The sequence below is a fragment of the Cylas formicarius genome, unplaced genomic scaffold, assembly GCF_029955315.1.
Source record: "Cylas formicarius isolate icCylForm1 unplaced genomic scaffold, icCylForm1.1 PGA_scaffold_2__14_contigs__length_35257938, whole genome shotgun sequence".
Lineage (NCBI taxonomy): Eukaryota > Metazoa > Arthropoda > Insecta > Coleoptera > Brentidae > Cylas > Cylas formicarius.
In genome coordinates this window covers 24,015,714-24,041,725 of record NW_026844319.1, presented here as the reverse complement: position 1 = coordinate 24,041,725, position 26,012 = coordinate 24,015,714, and the positions used below count along the sequence as shown (strand labels likewise).

Sequence of the window (26,012 nt, the reverse complement as noted above, 5' to 3'; positions counted from 1 at the left end):
GCTTCCTTGGTATAGTTGCCCTAGAATTACAAGAGGGTAATAAAAACGTATTAGGAAACATGGGCTAACCCCTTATTTCCCTGGTGTTTATGGTAATGGCATGTACTGGAAAATTTAAACAATAAATGTATTTCTGAAATTGACAATGTTTTATTAGCTTTTCTTACAATTCTGTGGTTAAATATGGTTTAAATTTCAATAAGAAAATTATATAAATATAAAGAACTCGTCGTCAGAATCCTCGTTGACATTAATGACAATGGAATTTATGTTGGTTTGGTTAGTTCTCTCAACAGTCAAGAAATACCTGACCCACTCCTTCCTTGTCACTCAATTATGAATAAATAAAATATTGATGAATTTACCCAATAGGTAATAAAATCGTTATGTGGGTTGGGGTCCGTCAAAACGCAACACGATATACTTGGAGATACACTATCTCGATTTGGCGTCAAGCCCGCACGTGCAAGAAAACTTTAGCACCGATATCGTATATACCTGAGTGACGTCAGAGCGCCGCCTTTACAACTAGACGGGCCGTAAAAATCTATAACAGCGGCCGAGCCAATGGCGGTTCCAGTCAGTCGTTTCTGAGTCATCGTGGAAAGCGGGACAGTTTGAATATCTGTGAACCGCGTGTCGCACCGCGTGGTTATACGCGCTTCGAGGTTAAGTGGGTGATTTCTCTGATAATAGCGGCCAACCAACCGTGAGGCTAAGGGTAGGTAATTTTTAAATATTTAGATTGCCATTGGCAACTGCCGCGTGCTTTAACTATTGTGCTTCCATATTTTGAGTGAAAAACTATTACTTTTATCTCACTATCCGCATACGTTTTCCACGCAATTTTAAAGTCATTAAAAGTCCGAGCCGAAAGCATACTGCTTACGGTCCCTGTTTTAGCCTAACGTATTTCGAAAACACATTATGTCCATTAACTGCAAATTGCATCATCAAACTGTGTATGTATATGTCTAAGGTACGTCTTGGGCCTACCCCAAAATTTATCCTTGAGTTCGATCCTTCGAACGTTTTGTTCGCCACATCACATTTTATCGATGGTTATAATAATATTTATTTAATAACAAATCCCTACATATGCATTTTATACTTGAGTTGTGTTCTCATTTTTTACCAAGGCCTTACCTTTTTCGAATCTCCGCCATTAACTTAAATTCGAAGTCTTTAAGAGAAAAACTTCAACGATATCTGAATTTATCTTGATTTTGTATATGAAGGCATGTACTTTTCGATACTCATGGTGTTTACTAGAAAAAAATTAATACCTTAATCTAAAACGTTTTTCTGTTTACGGTTTTCTTTTGAGGGGTTTCAGATAAAAGACCAATTTTTATTCAAATTAAAGTGTTAGTGTATTTCTTTGGTGATAACGCTGAAACGGGGGAAATGAAACAGCGGTTTCAACATTTTTCCTTGCAAATTTAACTACCTTCCGATTATGATATCAATATTATACTCTGTGAATTAGACATTCCGGCGCTTCCATCACTCTTATCCAGCAGATAGGTACGGCAATGTGAGAGTTTTGAGAGAAATTGTGAAATTCATGCCCCCTTGCTGCGAAAGCTTCAAAAAATGTAGGGATTTTCTTATGCCCATTTTTCAGTCATTTTTTTTCTTGAATATCTGGACCCAGTAATTTTGGAGACCATGCAGCATTTAGCACTCGATTTTGCAGAGTGTATGAATTCGAATTACTTTTATAAGAAACTTTTTTTATATGTATATTAGGAAAGGCTGTAAACTAAAATTTTGGGGCATCCTGTGTACTGTTATCGATCGCAATCCGGTCTGTACTTTAACTAATTGCCATCCTTGAATACATGCGAGACGATTCCGGCGCGTGAACCTGAAACAACTGAAAATTATTGCGTCATGTGGCCGATACGCGATACACCGCGATTTCACATACAGTACGATGGTTTTGGAATGCAGCAGTTGGTTTTGGTTTGTTTGGGTTTACGACGCTACAAAATTTAATATTATCCAAGATATTTTAAAAATTCAATGATTAATGTAAACTAAAATAATTATATACTATATACATATGCAAACGCGATAATTTTTGAGTCGTAAATTCAAATTACATAATTTGGATTTTTTACGATTATTTGGTTTTTTCGTCCATGTGTTATCGGTTTTTGAGATAAACATGTCTTATAACAATAAAGAAAAAATAAAACAAATGGCCAGGCATCATAATCTTCTTCTATTGGTGCTCGTGCTTATATAGTGTACCAAAAGGCGTTCAAATATTTCGAAATAATATAATTTAGTAAATTACATATGGATGGCAACGTTGTCAATTATTTCCGCATACAAGATTTTTTTAAAATTATTTTGTACGGAATATAGGGTGCGAAGAAAACTTTTTGGAAATTAATTTAGGCAATAGGGGGATTCGGTAAATCAAAAACGTTTTAAAATTGAAGAAAAGTCATTACTTTTATTATAGCTGACAAGCCAGGGAATTTCTACTTATTAATCTTGCAGGTAGGATAGGGAGATTTCCGATAAAATACAACGTAAATGAAATTTTGATTCGTTAAAAACTACTGTTATGAAATTTTCGTTCCAAATTTCGTATACCGTTCTAAAATTTCATTGTAAACCCTTCTCAGGTAACATTTTTCGTTATTTTTGTATCTTTGCGAATTATTGCAGTTTGTCGCCACGGCTTCTATATTTTGCATAAATTCGCGCGGACGGTTTGGGCAACAAAACAAATACCCAAAAATTTTAATCACATAGTGTAGTATTACGTTAAAATTTAATTAACCGTAATCCTGCCTTCGTTGTAACAAACCTCTAGGCAATCCAAAGCCGCCTTCAGATCGATAAGGCAAACGTATCATTTTCATTTAAATTAATTACACACACATTTCCTATATTTATAACGGATTTTTGTGCGTCTTTACTGCGGTCTACGTTTTTCGTAAAATGTGCAAATAAAATAGATTTTTAATCTAACCACACCTCAACAAACACCGACTTCCAACTAATTTATGCTCTACCGTACTTGAAATTAAGGAAAGTGCCAAAACATGCGAAGTATTAAATATTCCAAAGGTCTAGGAATGTTTCGAAATGTTATGTAGGCACATCTCCGCTGTGAACATCCCAAAAATACCACCCGGTGAGCATATACAAATAACTGCGTAAATTTTAGTAGGATTCATTGAATAACATTTTTTATTGGTCAACGTACGATGCACATTTCATTACAATGTCATCACCTCTGTGTGCAAAAATAACGACCGATTTTCATGTTGTTTATTATAAAAGCTCAATTTTACACTTCGGAACAGGTTTTTGAAATCGATAAGTGTTTATATACTAGAAAATTGTGATGACGTGCGACCACTTATCGTACAAAAACATTATTATATCTAAATGGTTTTCACTAGGTTGCCATTTTCCTTTCATGCTCGTACTGACTATTACTTTTCAATGTTCGCCACATTCACGTTTAACAAATTAGTTCCTTTCCGAGAAGTTGTTTATTTAATTAATAATCAGTCTTAGATCTTATTACGCTATTTAATTATAGGTAAATTCGGAAAACCCAATACTTAATTTTAATTTTTCATGTGCTTAGGTCCATATTCTGGAAATGAGTGTACAATCAACGAGAAAATAATCGCAAAAATATCAGACCTTGTATCTATGGTTTGTGCTCGTTTTGGACGTCATGTTTCGTGGGGGATCATAAAACCTTCTCGTTTCAGATGTATAAATGTTCATATTCAGGCAGTTCATAAATATTTGGATGCGCTTTTCCAACACGGTTGTTAAATCGATGATACCATCCTTCCATCGAATTTGTTGTGCGTTGTTGCTCCTTGTAGAACACCCATACGGACATCGTGGACGCTTTGGCATCACCAAAGCGATAACAGAGGCTAGTTAAAACAAACCAAAATTGAAAAAAATCGATCGCCCCCACGTCACGTAATAGAATAACTGTAATAGTATATTATGGCGAAAATGTACCCAAAAACTTACGGTCGTAGAAAAAGTATAATATGCAACACGTTCGGTAAAAATAAATTATAATTAAAGTTCACGAAATTATATATTTTTCATGAAAATTGTGTCTTTATCAAATGTAATATTTACAAACTACCTGCTACTATATATGACGAAAAATGGTTATAAAACCTTAATTAATTCTCACAAGAATTGTTATGCGAATATATATAATTTCGTGAAAATCTGAACTTTTGGTTCTTATTTATTTTGATAAGTGGATTTTCATCAAGTAAAAGCCACCTCAGTTCGGTAAACTTTTTAAGTCACTCGTTTATTAAAAACTCGCTCCGCTCGTGTCAAACTTGTAAGTCAAATGCCGTTTACCTCAGTTGCTGCATAATATATTATTGTTGTTATAGTAACGTCGTAAATTCAAACTACATAATATGGATTTTTAACGATTATTTGGTTATGCGACACATTTAATCAATTATTTATTTATTATTTTTATTATTATTATTATTATTATTTATTATTTAATTTAATTAATTAATAAATCATCAAAAATCATTTTTTTTATCAAGAAATTAAGAAGGAAATTCATTTTCACTTTTCTTTTACAATTTTGTATTTTGTAACTATTCGCAAGCGTGTGTGTGTTTGTTTTAATTTATATTTTGATTTTTTTTTAAACATATTGTAGGGTTTTTAGAAGATGAATTATTAGGTGAAAGCCATTTGTTTGGTACATTGATTAAATTGTAGTAAGTAGTAAGTTCTTTCCGGTAACTTTTCTTTGGTAGGACAATACCCATTCGTTGAAGTTAAATGATTAGCTCAAATCAACAAATTTTGTTTCATTTAAATACTTTATATAATCATATTTTCATTTGCTATGTATATAATAACCTCGATGAGTTCTTATTTATTCACAAAACAAAATTAATGTAATACGCAATACAGTGGAGTTCAGATATAGTAAATCCGTTTATTGTGAACACTCGGTTACAATGAACCCTTTTTGAAATACATTCACAAAATCTCATGAGACAAATGTAAATTTTTACTGTTTATAGTGAACTTTCGGACACAACTAAATTTCGCCGAGATTAAGATACATTTTCCGTTTTTAATGAACTTTTTTGGGGGTTCCCCCGGTAATTCCCGGGAGAATAAAATGTGATTTAGATTTCGTGGAGAATATTGATGACAGACCTTCAAGTAGAGAAGCAAAAACGAAAAACTTTGAAAGAAAAATACGATGTTATATAAAAAATTAAAAGTGGTATATAACAAAGTGATTCTTGTGGTGAAATGAATTTTCCTAATGCAACTGTTTCCATTACCTGGAAAAAAAAGATAGGATTCTCTCGTCCTATGGTCAAGTGAATGCAGATTGTCAAAGGGTCAGAAAATCAGCTCATGAAGGGACTTTTATAATGGTTTACCCAAAACCGAAAAGAAAATGTTCCCATAAGTGGTCCAGTTCTTCAGCAAAAAGCAAGTGAAATGGGAAGTAGAATAGAAGCAACAGATTTTGTGTGTTGCAGAAATTGGATTGAAGGTTTTAAGAAGAGAAATTGTATGTCTGCATCAGTTGATATAAATATTGTTAATTACTGGCTCACAACGGTTTGGCCTGATCTTTGCCAAAATTATGACAGTAAAAATATTTTTAACGCCGATGAGACCGGCCTTTTCTACAAACTAACCCCTGCAGGTGGAAAAATGTCCAAGGCCCGAATAACAGTTCTGGTTGCTGCAAACATGTGTGGGACAGAAAGGAGAAAGCTGTTATCGGCAAATCAGTAAATTCAAGATTTTTTAATAACAAAACCTTACCAGTCAAGTACAGATCAAGCAGGAAAGCATGGATGACATCTGATTTATATACCGAAGAGCTGCTCCACTGGGATACAAAATTGAAGAACAAAAAAATTATTCGTCTAGTAGATAATTGTCCAGCATATCCCAATGTTCAGTTGAACCAGATCAAACTGGTTTTGCCACCCAATACTAGTTCAAAACTGCAGCCCATGGATCAAGACATAATCCATTCCATGAAGTATCACTATAGGAAGATTTTGCTGCTAAAGATGATACAAGCAATTGATGATGGACAACAGTTTTCACTGAGCTTATTGACTGCTGTAAATTTTAATCAGCGTGCTTGACAGGAAGATAGCAAAAACACTATTGCAAACTGTTGGATTCTTTGAAGCAGAAGATGATTTTGACTCTGATGATGAATTGTCTCTAACGGAATTTCTAAAAAAACATTCAGGAGATCCCGAAAATACCGATGCCCAGAAAGCCCTTGAAGCAGAGATTAGGAATAGGATTGAACATTTCGACTTGGAAAGTTACGTTTCATTAGACGATCAAGTTATTCCAACCGGATCTTTGACAGAAGACGACATTATCCAGTTACATGAAATGTAACATTAAAATAATAATTGATTTACATTATTTTCAGAAACAACTGCAGAATTGAGTGAAGATGATCTGAACGAGGAGGCTATGGAGGAAGTGGACATGAGTAAAAGACATGGCCAAAAAAATAATGGAGATTCGCACGTTTTTGGAGTCACGCAACGTTCCTGAGAAAGTTTGGAATTCTTTTTGTTAACTTTGAAGGCTATATAAGTAATATTAACTTTTTTAACAGACTCGTGCAAACCAAAATATCCGACTTGTTTATCCAAGAGTAGGTGGATACATGTATTTTTTTTTAGTTTATTGTTTTAGATATTGTTTACTTGTTCTTGTTCACTTGTTACCTGTTTTGTACAGAATTATATTTAATTTTCATTTTTCCAACATTACGTTATACATATACCTATCTAGAAAGATGCTAGTCTATCGTGGCATTTGTTTACAAAACCAACGTACATAATATTATATATTATGTAATACCCTCCATTCATCAGGTGGTGTACAAAAGTTCATTTATTGCTTATAGTAAACTTCGGATACAGCGAACCAATTTTGATGCAACTTTCGTGTTCACTATATCCGGACTTCACTGTAGATGTAAATAAAAACAAAAATGCCGTTGTCGTATGTTTTTATTTTTTTGTATATAAAGAATATCCGTCATCTTTTTTGAACATTTCTCCCACGCGTCATGGACAAAATCACAACTCTAACGGTAGTATACTATCCGCGTGAAACGTTTTAATTCAATTAGCAATCTTTTTTTCAATTCTCATTTAATCCGATGTCGGGCTATTGAGACCAATTAATTACGGCAATTGAAAGTGCGCCACGCCAGACAATAGATTAGTCAAGTCTTGACAATTTAATAATAATGTCGCCTCAATTGCCTAGCTTATTCGGTCTTTGATGTTGCCAAAATGCGTGCGACCTTTTTGACTGGTCAAAATCAGCTCGTGAAACTCTCATTTGGCTGATTCTAATTTCAAAACCGGAATGAACAATTTTTATTAAATTTAATCTGAGAGTAGGTGCGGTTCGCCTCGGACGAGCTCCAATTCGAGCTCATTAACCGTTTTAAGCAAAAAAGATTATAAATATTTTTCTATTAATCCCGTTAACGGTTGATGGACTTGTTCCTGGTACGTTTTTTTTCACATTGTGTATAACTACAATTCTTTCAAAAAGCGAAAACTTCGGCGCATTTTATTTACGACTGAGTGAGTGGGAGAAATATGATCATTTCAAACAACAACAGGTAACAGCCCCGAGAAGTGTTTTACTTCAAGACCAGCGACAGGAAACGACAAATCAAGCAAAAATTCATGTTTAATAGGTACAAAGTTCGATAATAGTATATTATGCAACAAAGTCGGTAAACGGCTTTTGACACGAGCGGAGCGCAGCGGAGCGAGTGTTTAATAAACGAATGACTTAAACAGCTTACCGAACGTGTTGCATACTATATTTTTCTACGATCCTTAGTTTTTCGGTACAAAACAACACGAATACATTCACTGACGTGACTCTCAGCATTGACACACGTCACAAATCAAGGCGTGGGAATTATCTCCTAAAACATCCGATTGCTCCCAAGTCCGTGCGGTAAGATCCCGGAAATGTCTGAACTTCCACAATGTTTTTTTTTTACAAAACTTGCAAATCTTTTCCTTTTTCTTACATCTTGACTCTTTTCGATAAAAAACATTACACCACTACCAGCGAATAGGATAAATGATTTTAACGTTTTATGATTCAACATTTCTTAATTTTTCAAAGAAACTTCCACAGGCTACTGTAATGCTTTTTACAAAACTTCTGGATTCCTTCTGCGTCGGTTTTTGCTTAGTCGAATTTGCTGACGTTTCGCCAATCATCCTGTTGGCTTCTTCAGAGTTTGACCGAAACTGGCTCGTATTTTACTCTGCACCTGCTTATATATTGCTTGAGGGGGGTGGGGGCTAATGAGGAGTATAAACACCGTCTCGGATTCCCAAATTGGTGACAGGTAGAGACCTGAATCGCGATTAAGATTGTTAGGTTGTTTATAGATTTCTATTTCTTATGTTGAGATGTTAAGATGGAAATCTTGTTTCTAGACTGTAACCAATTCACGTGTTATTTATGCACATTGGCATATTCCCAACACAACTTAGGCAAATGAAAACGAAGAACAAATAATTGCTTCTCATATAATTTTTTGTCATTGTTTGTAGTATTACACTAGCCTGTTGAAGTTTCTTTCGAAGAATCTAGCGGATGTTGTAATGGGGATTTCGTAAGCCGTAAGAGATACTGAATATAATTCTGTGATAAAATCAGTTTAGTTTGAAAAATGTCACTTTCGTTAACAAAGGAAAAAACACTCCATTTAATAAGTTAATAGTACTCCGCCATGGAAAAATAAAACTTGCTGTTAAAACCAAAAAAAAAAAGAGGATATTCAAAATCTGACAACTTACCGAAAAGAGTCATGAAGAGAACCATGTTATATTTTCATTTTTTAATTAATTAATTTCTTTTCAACCATTGCGGTTTTCTGCGCTGCATACTTAGTATTAGATAAAACATATTCATAGATGGATCAAAATAATCCCAAAGCTATATTTTTGCTTTTTTTTTAATGCTATTAAATAGTCATTTCAAATATTTTATATTTGCAATCTTTAATTGTTCTGAGTTTGAATGTTAATAAGTTTACGGTAGTGGTTAGAATTTCATCTTTCCCACTACTGTTTTTTTTTTAAGTTTCTGATAGCTATATTTACTGATTATTATCATTTAAATTGCACTCATAGGTTATGTACTCGGGTTATTCGAAATCGTAAAAAAATTGATATATGTTGATTTACCTCAAAAACAAAAGAATAGTTATGTTTTTGAGTTTCTCTAAAAAAAAAGCCATCCGTTTTTCATAGCTTTTTAAACTATCGCAAAATATTGCAAAAAAAGATGCAAATTTTTTCGGTTCATTTTTGTAGCCTTTAAAGTTTATGTGCTATTCCATATCCTCAGCCTAGCTCCCATAATAATTTTTTGCTGCAAGGCTAGAACATTACCGTCAAAGAACTCAAAGAATCCCGTACACGTTGCCTTAACTCATTGGACAAATGTGCACAAGCACTTGGACGAACAACGGCCCACGAATGTATGGATTTTTTTCCTCCGAGACTTACGTAATCTCTAATTATAAAAAATGACTTCTATATTTGTATACGGTTCAATGTACTTTGCTGACCCCTTATTTATTGCTTATGCAAAATACGACGCGTGGCTGTTAGAACAATTACGCAAATTTGGTTTCGTGGAATCATCCTAATTCTGTCTTGCTAAGATTTATTAATTTTAATAGATTATTGTTATTTCAAAATTTTCAAAAACAGCTTTTATTGACGCTGAACATTGTTTACGTCGATTCTTGTTATCGGAACATCACGTGTTCAATTATCATCGACGATGCGATTTGTATACGCACTTCCCACCCGAAACAATTATTATATTCATCCAAATAAAATCTTTACATGGCGCAATAAATTTGCTAAGTCAACCGCGTTAGAGGAAGCTAGGATTATTGTTATCGCATTTTGCTCGCATAAACACGTCGTCATGAGGCACTACTGGTCATTAAACCTTTCTGAACAAGTAAATACATATACTTAGTGATGGAAATATATTTGTGGGTTTAATCAAACTTTACAAAATAATATATCGCCCCGCACGACGCCACGTGCGCGACCAAAAATATAGTCCATTTATTGCTTTGACGTTTTAAGTATTTTAACTGCAGACCTTCGCAGGACCGTCGTAAGATGCATCCCAACAGATGCTTATTCTACATTGAGTAGGTCTTGTCTGAGATGGACCGTAACGAATATTTGTAGAAGCGTGAAATTTTTATTTGAATCTACGACGCTTATAAAGTGACTAGTTATTTAACCCTAGAAGAACTGCATAAAAAAGTACTGACAGACTTAAACATTAATTGTGCCAGAGAGTAGTTAGGTACTTGAGTATTTTCAGTTCCAAATAATTAATAAACGTAAAGTGCTAATGGAATCTCAACGATTTTTTAAGTGACTGATACTTTATCATTATTATTATATTTAATATTTTGTATATTAATAATGATACTATATGGAAATGTAATGAAATAGAACGTAATAAATTGTTACTTTGTACTAATTTTTTTATGTACATGTTTCAAGAATTGCTCGTCGAAAAAGATTGTTAGTGTAGATAGATAAATCCCTAGGACGGTCCTGGAATGGTTACGGGTAAGGGTCTGCTCGGCAGGGTGTTCTATAAGGGACTGCGGTTTTGGAGTAATAAACAACAGGCAAAGTTAATCACGGGGTCGGTTGTAAAAGCACTATATTTCTGGTCGAAGTATACTTCCTTCCATGCGCCTTTGTTGCTGCCGTTGAGAAGCGGAATCGGTACACGGTGGCCTTTATTTTTCAATGATCAGTTTGTGTAGTTAGATATTGGTGTCAAGAACAGCGTGAAAAAAAAAAAAGATGGGCAATCCATTAAATAAAATTGAGATATTGTTTTGAAATTTCTTTATTTCTCATATATTTTTTGCAAAATGGCAAATGTTAAAAAATACTATTAAGTACATTTTTCACAAAATATGTTTAGAATTAACTGTAGAATTCAAATATGAATAAATGTATACGGGGTTGCGTAAGAAAAAACAACTTCACTTTCTTACGCATTTTTAATTTATGCGTCTTATGTATCTGTGCAACTTTCTGATTTACTCTTTTTTCTCTCGCCAACGATTGGAATACTCTATATACAGGGGGTCTAATTTGATTGTCATTGGAATATGCCATGACAATCACGGTGTAAATTTTATACAACAAAGACATTATAATATTTTTGATATTTAACCGTATCTTTTAAATATAAAAAGCGCAATTTTATAAAAAAAAACTGTTTAAATATGTAGAATTGTTAATAAATAAAAAAATACATACTTTTATAACCTAGCCTTTTTCTAACTCGTCCTAAAAATCTATTTTTTAAACATGAAAAGCTGTTTTCAAATTTTCTACGTATCCAAAAAAAATTGAAATTAGGCACTGGAATTGCACAAACGTAGTCCACATGACCTGAAACGTTTCCTTAAAATTTAGATCATCGAGTAGCGGCGATACAGGGTGTTAGTGGCCCATTTTTTTCTTAATAAAACATTAGGTTACTGGTTTATTTTAACACCTAGTAATGATATTTTTGAATTCGTCTTCCAATTTTCCTACAAATTACTACGCTTTGTTGCTGCATTTGAGAAGCGGAATCGGTAAACGATACCAAAATTTTAGAATTATGAAGGAATAATAACACTTAAGGGTTAAGTAACCCTAATTTATAGTAATCAAATCCGCACAACTGCGAGCCAATATATATATATATATATATATATATATATATATATATATATATATATATATATATATATATATATATATATATATATATATATATATATATATATATATATATATATATATATATATATATATATATATATATATATATATATATATATATATATATATATATATATATATATTAAACTTGACTTAAAAACATAACTTATAAAGTACTGACAGTACTGAGATACTGAATTATTCAAGTATACAAGAGTAAACATTTCGATTGAAATCTAGAACTAATGGCAATTGAAATATATATAATAAAAATAGAGTATTTTAAAACTCTTGGATTGTCCCATTTAAAAGATTTTCCAAAGATGTAAGAGAAGGACTATTTTAACAGAAAATGTAGAATACTTTCGTATTCGTATAAAAATGTGACCGTTTGTCGAGAAAATTAAAATAACCTCTTGATAAAATCTGAAAACAAGGTCACCGATCACATCTTTAATAAAATACGTATAATTTTAAATAAAATAAATGGCAAATTTTATGTACACCTTCGAAAAAGATAGGAAAGGCCGTCGTTTATAAAATTTTAATGGCATTATTTTTGTCATCGCAAAATGTCTGATAGGATGCCCAGTAAAGTATTTGATAAGAACACAACATTCAAAAGCATAACGTTTTCATTATAAACAACATGCCTGATAAAAATATCGAAAAACTTCTTTGCGTGTCAGTTATATCAACCCTATTTAATAAGGAAGTAACATAATAACGAGTTTTTATTCGTTTTACGCATTAACAATTCGTGTACTGCGTATTTTATTTGCAACCTCGACCTTGGAAAATAAATTTGGCGTTTCTTCTAACTTTTCTTTCGCCTATTTTGCTGGAATTAGATTTGCGATAAAATAGCGGATTTATATACAAATTCCGATAGTGATCAGTTGTTCTTCCGCTTGGAAAGATCCGTGGGTATTCTGAATTTTTGCATTAAAATTGGATGAAGAATTAGGTATGCGATAACTATACTACTTGGGCAAATATTGACAAACTTGCTTTTTATTAAGAAGCTTATTGTGCATTGTGTATTAACGCAAATAGTACAATAGGATAACTGTGTTAAAAGCTTAGACAACATCGTTTTTCGTCGGCCTTGTAACAATGTTTTGACCTCAGTTCAACCTTCCGATGCTCATTTATTGTTACGTACACAAATATCTTTTTTTTTATTTTTCTATTAGGGAAAAAAATATATTTTGCACGTTACAGATATTATCGAATGTATAAGGTAAAGTCTGTTCATAGATATAAGAAAGTGACTAACTGATACGAATTAAGGAAAGACCCGGGCAAGCTGTAAGAATGAAATATGGCCGAACAGGTCCGTACTTTGCTTAGAATTTCATTATTTGGGGATTTGTTAGGTATGTGTTCATGTTTAAATCTAAAATAAAATTACAAATTATTTTTATTACCTGCTTAAATGTCAGCATCGCTTCTTTTTTTTTCCTCGCTGAAATGGGATTATTCACAATTTTCCATACAGTTGACGTTGGAATTTTCGTCAATGTGGCCGTTTCTTCTAAAGGTGCTTGCTTGCTGGCACCACGTTCAATGAGAGTCAAGTAAATACTGTCTATAACTTCCTTAGTCTCAATAGAATAGTGTTTTCTACATTTGGGAGGGAGCATCTCCTGAGATACACTAGACTCGCACATATTTTGCATAATTCGCACACGATTTAACACATGCTGTATTACACGCGAACTAAGAATGATTACTAATAAACTTAAACTAAGTAGTATAGCAAACCAAAAAATATTAAACAGATAGGTATAAAATTATTTTCTATTATGGACCACAATTTTAACTGAATTTAAATTCCGAAACTTTAAGTAATAATCTTGTTGCACTGTATGTTAATGACCACCCTTGGATAATCCCATTCAAAAGCTTCACTTTCTTATATCTATGAACAGACCATACCTTAGTGAATTCCCGTGTGGTTACGAAAACTATTATTCGGTGATAGGGTTATCGTCAGTGTGACAAAGTTAAACGGAGTTTTTAAAAGCATCGAAGTAAGATGCAAAATATTTTGCTATATGGTCAAACGACTCCTCAGTTCCAGTACTATAAGACTCCTCCGACTGTGGGCAGTCCATTTGATGCCGTTTCAGTCATTGATAAGTTTTTATTAAAATTTAATTCTTACCAAGGGTTTCTTTCGCGCAATGTGGTATCTCTTTGCAGTGCTTAAAGAAATATACTTATTTACTGTTTTTTGTTTTCGTATGCTTTTTCGTTTGGACTAAAATAAAAACGAAAAAAAAAAAAAACAGAATATGTTTAATAAAATCGTACCTGACCACCCGACATGAAAAATACAAAAAGGAGTTCTAAAAATAAAATTAAAACAAAAAAAATTGTTCTACAAAAGGTTCAAAAAGTCTACCATTTCTAGCTGAACAATATCCCAACCTATCACAAAATTCTTGTCGAACTTTGGCCAGTGTTTCAGCAGTAACTGCTGATAGCATTAGTAATTTTATTGCGAAGTAGTTGCAGTAACGTAAGTTGCTAGTAACGTAACCCCAAAGAAAAAAATCTGCTAGATCTGCGGATCTCGGTGGCCATTTGATTGTTCCCTTTCCACTTCTATGCGATTAGAAAATGTTGCTTACAGAAAATCCTGAACTCTCCCGGCATCATGTACGGGGCAACCATCTTGTTGGTACCAAATCTCATGAAGATATTAAGAGCCTGAACAGATGGAATTATTTGATCAAGCAAAATATCTAAATATTCGTTTGTATTTAAATTCCCATCTATGGTTTCTTAAAATATCAGCCCATACGTTGATCTTTCCAGATACTGGGGACTGGACATGTGTTGGTTCTCTTTTGAATACCGAACAGCCACTGACAGATTATGACGACCATGTAACGAAAATGAGAATTCATCGCTGAATAACATATTCACTAAAACACCTCCATTTTCGTTAACTCATTGAATCATTTCTTCACAGAATATCATGCGTTTTTCATGATTTGATGATAAAATTTCCTGCATTTTCTACAATTAAGTAAACAACCATGCTTTTCAAAATTTTTAAATATTCGTAAAAAAAAATCCATATCTGCCAATAATTTTTCGGGGCGAACTATCCGAGAAATATCACTCGATAATTATGACCTTTTCTTTGGTTGAATATACTACCATTTTTCTCCTTCCGATTTTCCTTTCCCTCCCATACAGAGGAGGTGTCACTCTTTTAGATTCCAACAATCTCGGTGTAACTGTGTCATACTTACAACACACTATAACCGAATGATATTTTTCGTGACCCGTATAAGCGAGCTCTGCGCATCCTCTTTTTCACGCCTCTCTTGTTCTTCCATTCCTCTTCTCGATATATACTTCCGAACCTGCTTTATCCATTCCTCTGGAGGTCTCCTGGTTGCAAATTTACTTTTTTTGCCAACAGTTCATATTCATTCTGCAGTTTTTTTTCGTTATTTCTTATTCTGTGTACCCGTGATACTCTTCTACAACTTCTACTACGAAAATCCATCTCTGTCACTTCCAGTCTTTGTCCAAGTTTTGTTTGTCTATTTTTATACATCATGTGACCACGATAAGGGATTCAATTTACTGATGGCCTCATTTGCTTGATTAATGTCTTCGATTCTTAAAAAGGTATTTTCATGAAGGCTTCGACTACTTGTCGATCAACATTTAAATTGCACCGGGAATACTCCACTTACAGATATTTGGCTTTAAAACCGGCCTTATATATTTGCCGCATGTCATATGAGTCACTCGTGAAGAGGATTTGCTAATCGGCTAATAGAAGGCTGTGCAGAAAACTGCCAATATTTCATATTTAATATTTCATATGTTGGCGCACCTTTTCATCGGTTAAACTATTCTCGATAGCCTTCAGCCCATCTTGATTCTCGTTTCGAGGCTTCAAAAGAGCGACTTTATGGCGGCAAGATACTTTCCACATATTTGACTTTGGTCTAAAATATCAAATAGCTTCAGGAGGAGAATTGTTTTCAAGTGAATCAAAACAAGACGTGTTTCTTTGTTCCGTACTCGCATTTTCTCTATGGTATAGATGTCGCCGACAAAGGATCATCCTGTTGTGAAACCGCTTTGCTATTTGATTTGCAAGTTCCTTTCCAAGTGCGCTAGAAATAAATACATCCATACAATCTTCCAATTGCCTCTGTTGCCCTCTTACAGTTATACCTCCCATAATTGAAGTCGATAAATAAGTTCGTCGTGGAAATACATAAATCGATTTTCATATCAGTTTGAGTATTTATCATTTTTTGTCCTTGACCTAATCTCTAGGTCTCCAGATAGCTAACACCCAGCGAAGAGTTATTTACAGCAGAAGCGCAACAGTGGTGGTAGTAAACAAATAAGCAATCAGATAAACAGCCTGTGCGTGCATTAACATAACCGAGTACTAATAGTGGTAGTCTTCTCCATCAGCTTAACAATTGTCATTTTAGTAAGTTCATTTATGTTGTGTTCGATTTAACCCAGTGAATGGGTAAATGGATATTACATATAATGCGACGTCTAAGCCGTAATCAAATCGATCTGGTCTATTTTTAACGAAAAAAAAAACAATAAAGCGCCCACGTAGTGTTCATCGAAGCCACAAAAATTCATACTGAAAATTATTTCGTTTTATTTTAGCGTAATAAAAACGAAAATGGAAATGATTTCAAATTTATGATCCTAAAAAAAACATTAATAACAATTGTTTTTCTGTTACAGGGTACATGATTCAAAGACGACTGTAGAAAAAAATAATAGCAGCGTCAAGTAGTGCATACTGTTAAAATGGTAAGTCTTCGCCAAAAGCAATCCATTGCTTAAAAAAAATTAAGTCACAATTCGACTTAGAAATTTATTCATTGATTTGTTATTGTTATTCCGTCACTGGAAGATGAGAAGGAAGGTGAAAATGCTTACATGGGAACATTTTTTACATGCTAAATCGATGTTTTGTTTAGTTTAATTTTGTTATGAACGGGTTAAAAAGGTGAAAATGCCTTTTGGTGGTTTTTCAGTAACTTCGTAACGTCCCCCTAGGGTCCTAGAGTACATAAACGATTATGCCTCTTTAGTCTGCCCTTACTAGCAATTTCCGACATTTCCGGTACTGTAGGGTTTACGAGCGATCGGATGTTTTCTGTAGATTTTTGCCACTGGTATTTTGACGTCTGTCAGTCCTAATGGCCACGTTACACGTAAATCACCAAATAATGTATTCGTGTTGTTTTGCAAAAAAGTGCTCCAAAACTAATAGTCGTAGAAAAAGTAAATATGCAACACTTGATAAACTTTTTCAGTAACTCGTTTATAACTTATTTTATTTATTTGTTATATTTATATTATAAGCTCTTTATTAAAATAACGTTTATCAAATTTATGTAATATAATATTAAAAGAAATCGCGCATTAGCCTGCGTGCAATAAGTGGAAGTAATATCTTGTTTTCCATTAACATCCGAATGAAACTTAAAATTGTATCAAAAATTTTCTAATTGTAACCTAAACTAAACTGAAATTGTGAGTCTGAATATACCAACAATCCAAAATATTTTCTCACTATAACCGAAACTCAAAAGAACAATGTAATAAAGCACCGAGAGTATATAAAAAATGAGTTTCTAGATATATTTTTTGGCCTTCTATGGTTTTATATAGTTTTCTGCCAACTACATGCTTATAATAAACTTTCGGCCTAATATCAAACAATTTAATACGAGAAAATAGTTATTATTGAATTACTTTTTTAACGCCATACTTCAATGATTGAAGACTTTTAAAGAAGCTTAATTTTTTGCAGTAATGTATCCGACAAAAAATAATAAAACATACACAAATAACTTATTCTGTTCTGAGCATATTTTACACCCGTTTCTTTTTTACTCTTATACATATTCTATGTTACTTGTTCTGTCTTGTCACGAAGATTTAGTAGTATCCGTATGTGGTGGTACGTATCGTATCGTATCGATTTTACCTTAATTTAAATAAACTTCCTATTTTGACAAAGTCTTACAGCGGGAATAAACATATTATTACATCAATCTTTTTTTTTTCAGGCTGAAAAACCCAAATCTGAAAATGGCACAACTACAGAATTGGAAACGTTCTTGCCGAAGGACAATTCAGGAATTAACGGCGTCACAAAGTAAGACCATTTGTTATGATAAATAAATCCACAAATCTTATCACTACTAATCCCTTTATTCCCTCAAGCATTCGCGACGATAAAGAAACCGTGGAGTAAGTAAATTCCGTTTGTATTTACCAGGTTCTTAAATGATATCTATACCAGTAGCTATAATTTAAATTCTAATATGTTTTTAACGGGCCATTATTATTAACTAAACAAAACGTTATCTGAACCGTCCTTTAAACGATGTGGCGGTTCCCAAACATTTTTCCGGATGTTTAATCACCACTAATATTTATGGACAAGCTTATATTTGACGTTTTGATAACGATACATTTCCAGCTACCATTATTTTTAGAAAGTTTGGATCTATTTTATTACAAAGGATGCCTAAGGTACTTTACAAAATTTGCCCATCTTGAACTTTCTTATAGACCGACGTCAGCTGCAATGATGGAGTTTATATGGATGTTTAATTTAAATTCAGAAAGCTTCGTTGCATAAAAGCATTAAAAAATTCAACGGGTTCTAAGAATTTCCTGAAAATTAGGTCGCCTAGATTTTTAATTTTGTCCTATCGATCTAAAATACTTACAGTATTGCGTAAAGTTCTATTGACCGTGGAGTATTATTACTTTTGCCGATAAATAAGCACGGGAAAACTGTTACTATATATAATTTTTCTTTCATCTCTTTCCACCACTTTTCCTGCTTTACAGAAATAGAAAAAGATTTGGGTAAAACCGGGTCATTTTTTTAATGAGCTTGGAACAAGATCAAACCTATTGTTATTTTTTTAATATTTCCACTCTGATATCTCAGCACCCGACATGATTTTTTTTCTTTTAAAACACACAATTTAGCGCTTCTTATCAAATATACAATTTATTATTATATTTATTATTTGTATTTCATCCACACTTTTCTTATACCTACCCGGAGTCGTGGTTCTTCTTTGAGCCGCGCTTAAAGGTTTTTTATTTTAGTCCAAGATCTCCAGCACGTATTAAAGCATTTGTCTTACTTTTTCCACTCCCTTCTGTAAAAAACCCAATTATACATTAATTTTTAAATTCCGTGTGCTGCTTTTTCTACGACCATTAGTTTTGCACAAAACAGCACCAATACAAGCACTGAGTGACGTGTAAAGTGGTCGTCAAAATACTATGGTTAAAATTGGGTATTTTAGAGTAGGGAGTTTTGCCCTGTTTTTTTTTTACCTCATCAATGTCTACAGGATGTTTTTGTTTGTAGAAAAGGATACAATTCGTGTTCATACGCTAAAAATCTAACAAAAATTGCCAACAATAATTATTTACTGGTAGTAAAAGACAGTAAGCAAGTATCATTTTTTTTGTCGGCTCTAATCTTTTTTTTTTCACCGAATGGGCTGAATCATTTTGAGGTGTCAGTTTTTTACATTCGGCAAAATGCCGCACGCCATAATTTCGAAAAACAAATCGTTGAGTCGCATTGACATTCTCAAAATGACGCGCATTTAAAGGTCCATGTGGGCATGCCTTTTTTTCATAAAATTACCATAAATCATTTTTTAGGACGTTCAGAAGAAAAATGATATATATCATTTTTGAGTTTTGCCTATACGCTTGTAAATAAGTCAAATATTAATAAGTGATGAATTCTATTTGGGTCTCTAAAAATTTGCCGGATGGTGGAATTACTAAATAAATACCAGTTTTCTTCTGAACCGCTTTTTTAAGGGTTGGTAACAGTAAGCAAGTATCACCTCTTTTCAAGTACTTTTATGATTGTTCTGAATTATGCTGAATTATGCTAGAGGTTACTTTACACTACATTATTCCATGGTTAAATTGGCTATTTAATACTAATAGATACATCGATAATCTCAAGCTACAAAACTAACCCCGATACTGAAGCTGGCCTTAGACGAGCCCTCTTTCCTGAGCCATGTAATGTGATTTTACAATTCAATGGGACGAATATTATTTTACTTCGGAAGTAAAATTTGCGTTATATGGGTTAATGTAGATATTGCTTTAGAAAATTGTTTGTTTGGGATCATTCGCGATACAGTGCGTTGATGGCTTTACCATTAACTATCACTATCACTCAAAAAACATTAAATGACAATTAACCTAATAATAGCTTTTGATGTAAAAATTTTATTCTTTACACCTACCTAGCATACTAGAGAATTGCAGCAATATACTTGCAACAAGTAAGGTGACTTGGTCATCTAGAATATTTAATTCGCCCTTACTTTCATAAATACTGATGATAAGAAAAGAGTGCTTGTCTAAAGTCCTCTCCAAATTTGCTTGAATTTGTTTGCAGAACAAATTTCCATAAACCATATTTCATATAGCAATTTTATAGGCATTAACTTTGGTTAGCTGCTACGGCCATGGTATTATTTGCCTAAGATTGCGTAAATCCATGACAAATCAAATCATTTGCAAAACAGAAAATATACTTCTATTTTTAATGGAACGTCGCGATTTCGTTTCAGGTACAAAGTAACGAAAGACGATTTCGAAGCTGCCGTTGTCGATTTCGATCCGTTCAAGGCCAGGGAATTGGAACACCCTGTCTCGTAAGTTTGCCTTTTATACGTTTGACATCAATAGCAGCCTAATCTAAATATAAATGCCGCACCGTTTATTTAGACGCCGGAGGAGGAAATGGGGTTTTGACTTATAGTACTCGAATTACTCTCAGTATTGCGTTCAACCGTTGTGTTTATTAGTCGTTATTCCCGATACGGACTGGTTTGGACTTCATGTTTTTTGTGAACTAAAAAAAAACCTCGCTTTTGAATTTATAACTTAACTCATTAATACTTTTTAACGGATCAGAACATTCTTCTTCTGTTTCCCTTGTCCATACCATACATTACGATCACTAAATGATATGAATGAATCACAATTTCCAACACAATTTTTTTGAAATATTTTCGTTTTTTTCGAAAACAGCACTTTCGCCGACATACAAACTTTTAGTTTAAAACTGACATCTAGTTGTCAGAACAAGTGTTTTTATTTTTAAAAGAGTGAAAAAACAACTGCTGCTAATATTCCCAACCTTTTTTCCAACTAAGCAAACAGCAGAATGCTGATTGTAAATAGTTATTCGTTTAACTTTTTAACACGGTACGCATAGTTTTTAATAGATGGCAACTTTTCTTTATAAACAAAGTTGGCTACTTTGTAGTACTACTCTTGAAAAATACCTACTAACTTGTCAATTTAAATAATGATCGATTAAATAGCATTTCATAAACTAAAATGAATTGGGAAACACTGTAAGTAAGTATTGAATGGACTCGTCCTATTTGTAAAATAGCGGTGGCGCTATCACTTAAATCCCAACTCTGGACTGAGTTAATTTAAGCTAGTAGATCACGATAAAACTTTTCTTTTTCAATAATTTTTGAACGACTCTTTCAGAGACTGCGACACGCTCACGCATTTACTGAAAGCCTCCCTGGGAACAGGAATTCTGTCCATGCCGGCCGCCTTTCAAGCTTCAGGGTTAGCCTTAGGTATATTTTCTACAATACTCGTTTCAGTTATTTGCACCCATTGTGCCTACATTCTCGTGGTGTGCGCTCACGAATTATATAGGCGAGTTGGTAAAACTCAGATGGGTTTCGCCGAAGTCGCCGAACAAGCCTGCCTGAGGGGACCCAAATGGGCTAGAAAGTTCGGAGAACCGGCCAGGTATTACACTTATATTCCGTGGTTAAATTTTTCTACAAATGTATTTATTTTGCAGACAAACGGTCCTTATTGGAATTTTCGCCACTTACTTTGCGACGTGCAGTTGCTATTCGGTGATAGTTGCCAAAAATATAAACTACGTGCTCGAACACTACCTCAAACCCGCAGTGGAGGTTACCAATGCCACCTTAAATGGTACCGAAAATGAAGTTTTGGTGGTACCCTACGAAATTAACATAAGGCTCACCATTGCGGTACTGTTAGTGCCTTTAATCCTGCTGGCCTACGTTCCTAATCTAAAATACTTGGCGCCTGTGTCCATGGTTGCCAATATTTGCATGGCAATTGGTTTGGGCATTACCTTTTATTACTTGGTTATAGACATGCCTGCCGTGTCGGAAAGACCCCTGGTGGCCAGCATCACAACTTTCCCTGTGTTTTTCAGTATTACCATTTTTGCCATAGAAGCTATTGGAGTGGTAAGTACTACAATAAACCATGGTTCTTAAGCGTTTTTTACGATGCAAGCAGTTTAATGTTGCAGTATTTGTGCTGTTACATTTGCATCCAAAGATACAATAAAGTTCTGTTTGATAAATCTCACTTTCCGCAACTAATTAATGTGACGTGAAGCAAGCCTTCCAAACTTGTCAATATGTTATTTAAAACTGTCCTTACGTTTTCCAGGTTATGCCGCTGGAAAATCATATGCAGACACCGCAACACTTTACTGGGTTGTGCGGCGTTTTGAATCAGGGAATGGCTGGAGTCACTTTGGTGTACATTCTACTGGGATTTTTCGGGTATTTAAAATACGGTGAAAAGACGATGGGCTCGATTACGCTTAATCTACCTCAGGAAGAATAGTAAGTGACTTCACATTTCCGAAAGCTTTTGAAACAGCTATAATTGGACCAGAAATATAGTGCTTTTACAACCTACCCCGTGATTAACTTTGCCTGTTTATTACTCCAAAACCCCAGCGCCTTATATAACACCCTGCCGAGCAGACCGTTCTAGGAATTTATCTACCTACACCAACAAGCGGGGTATAAGGAAGGGATAGTACAAAGTAACAATTTATTACGTTCTATTTCATTAAATTTCTACATAGTGTCATTATTAATACACAAAATATTAAATATAATAATAATAAAGTATCAGTCACTTAAAAAATCGTGACTATCGCTACTGTGATCAATTCTTTGAGATTCCATTAATTAGCACTTGACCTTTATTAATTGTTTGGAACTGAAAATCCATTTTCTTCAAAAAATACGACCCTTTGGCACAAGTAATGTTTAAGTCTGTCGATACTTTTTTATGAAGTTCTTTTGGGGTTAAAACACTATTCACTTTATAAGCGTCGTAGAATATACGCCTAATTAGATCTGCGCGTTGTTCTTTAAAAACTCGCAAAGTACCAGCATCTTTTCTCACTTTCCTCTTGACTGTCCCATTTGTAACAATTTTTCTTACAGTTAACTTCGGAACTTTGGTCGTGTCACTTGTTTTTATTGCTACTCCTATTCCACTTTTGAATTTCTTATAAAATTGTAAACATTCAAAACAATTTGTTTTGCATACGAAGACAAATGGATAAGTGTTTTTATTTGCTGAGGTAGTTTGTCTTCTAAATTGTCATTAGGTTCGACTAACTTCTCCACTTCGTCTTTAAATTCTGCGTTGTTTTTAATGTCTTCTTCAAGTTGACGTGTGTTGAAGTATGACGTACCTTTATCTACCGCGAATATAATCTATAGTCTTAAAAAAGACTGTTGTTGTTTACAAATCGAAGAACTATGTAGAAGACGCAATAAAAAAACAAAAAGAATGTTGTTAATCGACAGGCACACAAGACAAAAATGATTATTTTCAAACTTACCTCTAAGATACATTGAGTGCACGTACTTACCCTTACCCTTTGAACTATCTAGTGATAACAGCCTTGCAGGGTCAATATATATAAATACGTACTTACTGCAAAGATCACAGTCAAATACCGCCGTAATACATACGAACATATTGTAATTTAGAGTAAACCCTTAAGAACGATACATATCACCTGATGTTAAAATAAACGCTCCTTCTTTTCGAAAATACCCCGCAGCATCAATGCTTAATCAAATTTAAAACGGTCCATTTACGTTTCAAATAAAAATTTCAAGTTTCTACAAATATTCCCCTAAACCTAAACAATAAAATACTGGTAAAACTGTTAACATTCCAACAAACTTTTTAAACTAAGGTAAAAATGTAACATCATTTTTTCTTTGCGAACCAATCACAAAATACCCACAATATATTGAAGTATCTAGTTTTGAACAAAATAATCTGCTATTGTATCGCCTGCGGATTTAATTAGCTTGAAAACTAGGTGATATATAAATAAAAATAAGACTGGTTAATACACATGTGCCAGCAAAATGCGAGCCCTTGAAAAGATAAGATATAGGGTGTTGAAAGGAAAACATAAGCTTCCCAGACTTTGTGAGATGCATGATGATTAATATATTCAATAAGATATTCAAAAACGAATTATATTTAAGTCAAAATAGTTTAATCCTTACAGAGTATAAAATATAAATATGAAAAATACTTAATGAGTTGCTTCAAGGTTCAATCCAATATCACGTTCTAATTCCTCAAGTTCATAAACACTACTAATTTAAAATTCTTTTAATTTTTCAGTTTCAACCTCCTGTCTGTTTTGATCGACTAACAATTTATTTATATTTATATACTATATTTCTCTATTTTGTGCTTTTTAATTTGTCATTTTGGCTAAGAATTTGTTGTTTTTTTAGTGCCGCGCAAGCAGTCAACATCCTGATTGCCATTGCTGTGTTTTGTACATTTGGACTTCAATTTTACGTTTGCCTGGATATAGCGTGGAATGGAATTAAAGACAGATTCGTCAAACACAAAACCTTGGCACAGTATGTCTTGAGAACGATCATGGTCATAGTTTGCGTATCCCTGGCAATTGCTGTACCGACTATTGTTCCATTTGTGTCTCTCATTGGCGCCTTCTGCTTCTCGATCTTAGGTCTGCTCGTGCCAGTTGGCATAGAAGTTCTAACATTTTGGGACAAAGGATTTGGAAAATATAACTGGAAGATTTTGAAGAATATAGTGGTTGTTGTGACTGGACTATTAGCTTTGGTATTTGGATCGAAATCCGCAATAGAAGATATCATCAACATGTACATGACTTAACGAGCTCAGATTGATATGTTTATTGATAAGTGTGAAAAATAAGCATCAGGTCATCTAAGTAATACTTGAGTTTAACCGTCAAACTCTTAGCATCCTTTTGCAAAAAGGATCAGACGTTCAATAAACACGTTACTTTAGCATTCCCAGGAAAATAAGGTTTATCAAAAACATTGCTAGCCTTTTTTTTATAATTTTGCAAATAGCAAATTAATTTAAGACTAGTAAGAACCGAAAAGATGATAGGTTATTCATAGTGTTGCGCTTTGCTATAGTTGCATAAGATATTTATTTTTTTGATACATACCTAAAAAAATTAATTTACTGAGTGTTTAAAACTGCAACATTTTCAACCAAAGCACACCAAAGTTATGTAGGTTTGTACTCCAGTCATAAATGAAATAAGCATTTTTATTTATACATTTTTGTATAGACTTATTTGCAGAAGTATTGTAACAATTTTTATTGTGTCTCTGTGGATCTTTGGTTAATAAATTACTACTATCGAAGAAGATAAACGCAACGAGAATTGTTAAATATATTTATTATAGTTAAATATACTTATTTATGTAAGCAAATTTTCAATATTTTAAATCTCATTGTCAGTGTTTCAATGGAAACAACACAATAATTGAAACTTTTGAGCTTTTTCTTTTCTGGCAATAAGAAAAAAAATGTATTTTTATGTTTTTTTAATAAAATCCTATTTTTGAAATTGTATTTTTCATTGTTTTCAATGATAAATTTTTAAAAAACAGTAGAAATAACCTACAATTGACCAATTTTGGTTTTGTAGAGTCTGACAAATTATACGCAAAATCCCACAAATTTGCTAACTATTTAACAAATGTTCTTTTTTAAATAAGACATACTGTATATTCTTCCACCCATCGAATGAAAAAATGATATTACCCTAACTTTGAACATTAAATAATGGCACTTTGTGTTTTTCTTCAATTTCAAGGCAAAACAGTGTAAACTGAAATTAAACCCAATTAAGTTAACCCAAATCGTAATTTCAATAGGAAAGAAATTTACTTAATGCATTGACGTTTCCTTGACTTTTCT

At 33.3% G+C, this 26,012-nt stretch overlaps 2 protein-coding genes across 5 annotated transcripts in view; one reads left to right on the top strand and one right to left on the bottom strand.

Annotated features, from left to right (window-relative positions):
- Positions 1–26,012, bottom strand: part of LOC132698366 (angiopoietin-2) — a 177,158-nt gene that overhangs the window by 150,990 nt on the left and 156 nt on the right. The window lies entirely within an intron of this gene.
- LOC132698371 (proton-coupled amino acid transporter-like protein pathetic) lies at positions 544–25,650 on the top strand. Of its 3 annotated transcripts, none has more exons than XM_060664388.1 (9): positions 544–725; positions 16,617–16,685; positions 17,954–18,042; positions 18,111–18,137; positions 20,519–20,602; positions 21,456–21,728; positions 21,784–22,207; positions 22,416–22,594; positions 24,536–25,650. In XM_060664388.1, exons 2-9 carry the CDS (start codon positions 16,683–16,685, stop codon positions 24,945–24,947), a joined length of 1,491 nt encoding a protein of 496 aa, XP_060520371.1. In that variant the 5' UTR covers positions 544–725; positions 16,617–16,682; the 3' UTR covers positions 24,948–25,650. The 3 variants fall into 3 exon arrangements, with proteins under 3 accessions (XP_060520371.1, XP_060520370.1, XP_060520372.1); XM_060664387.1 differs by having other exon boundaries at positions 545–721; XM_060664389.1 differs by lacking the exon at positions 18,111–18,137 and having other exon boundaries at positions 546–721.

What these genes read in the sequence shown, in the direction of transcription:
- LOC132698371 (XM_060664388.1), top strand. An exon ending in GGAATTAACGGCGTCACAAA is followed by an intron (nt 18,043 to 18,110) that starts GTAAGACCATTT and finishes TATTCCCTCAAG; the next exon opens with CATTCGCGACGATAAAGAAA. An exon ending in GAATTGGAACACCCTGTCTC is followed by an intron (nt 20,603 to 21,455) that starts GTAAGTTTGCCT and finishes CGACTCTTTCAG; the next exon opens with AGACTGCGACACGCTCACGC.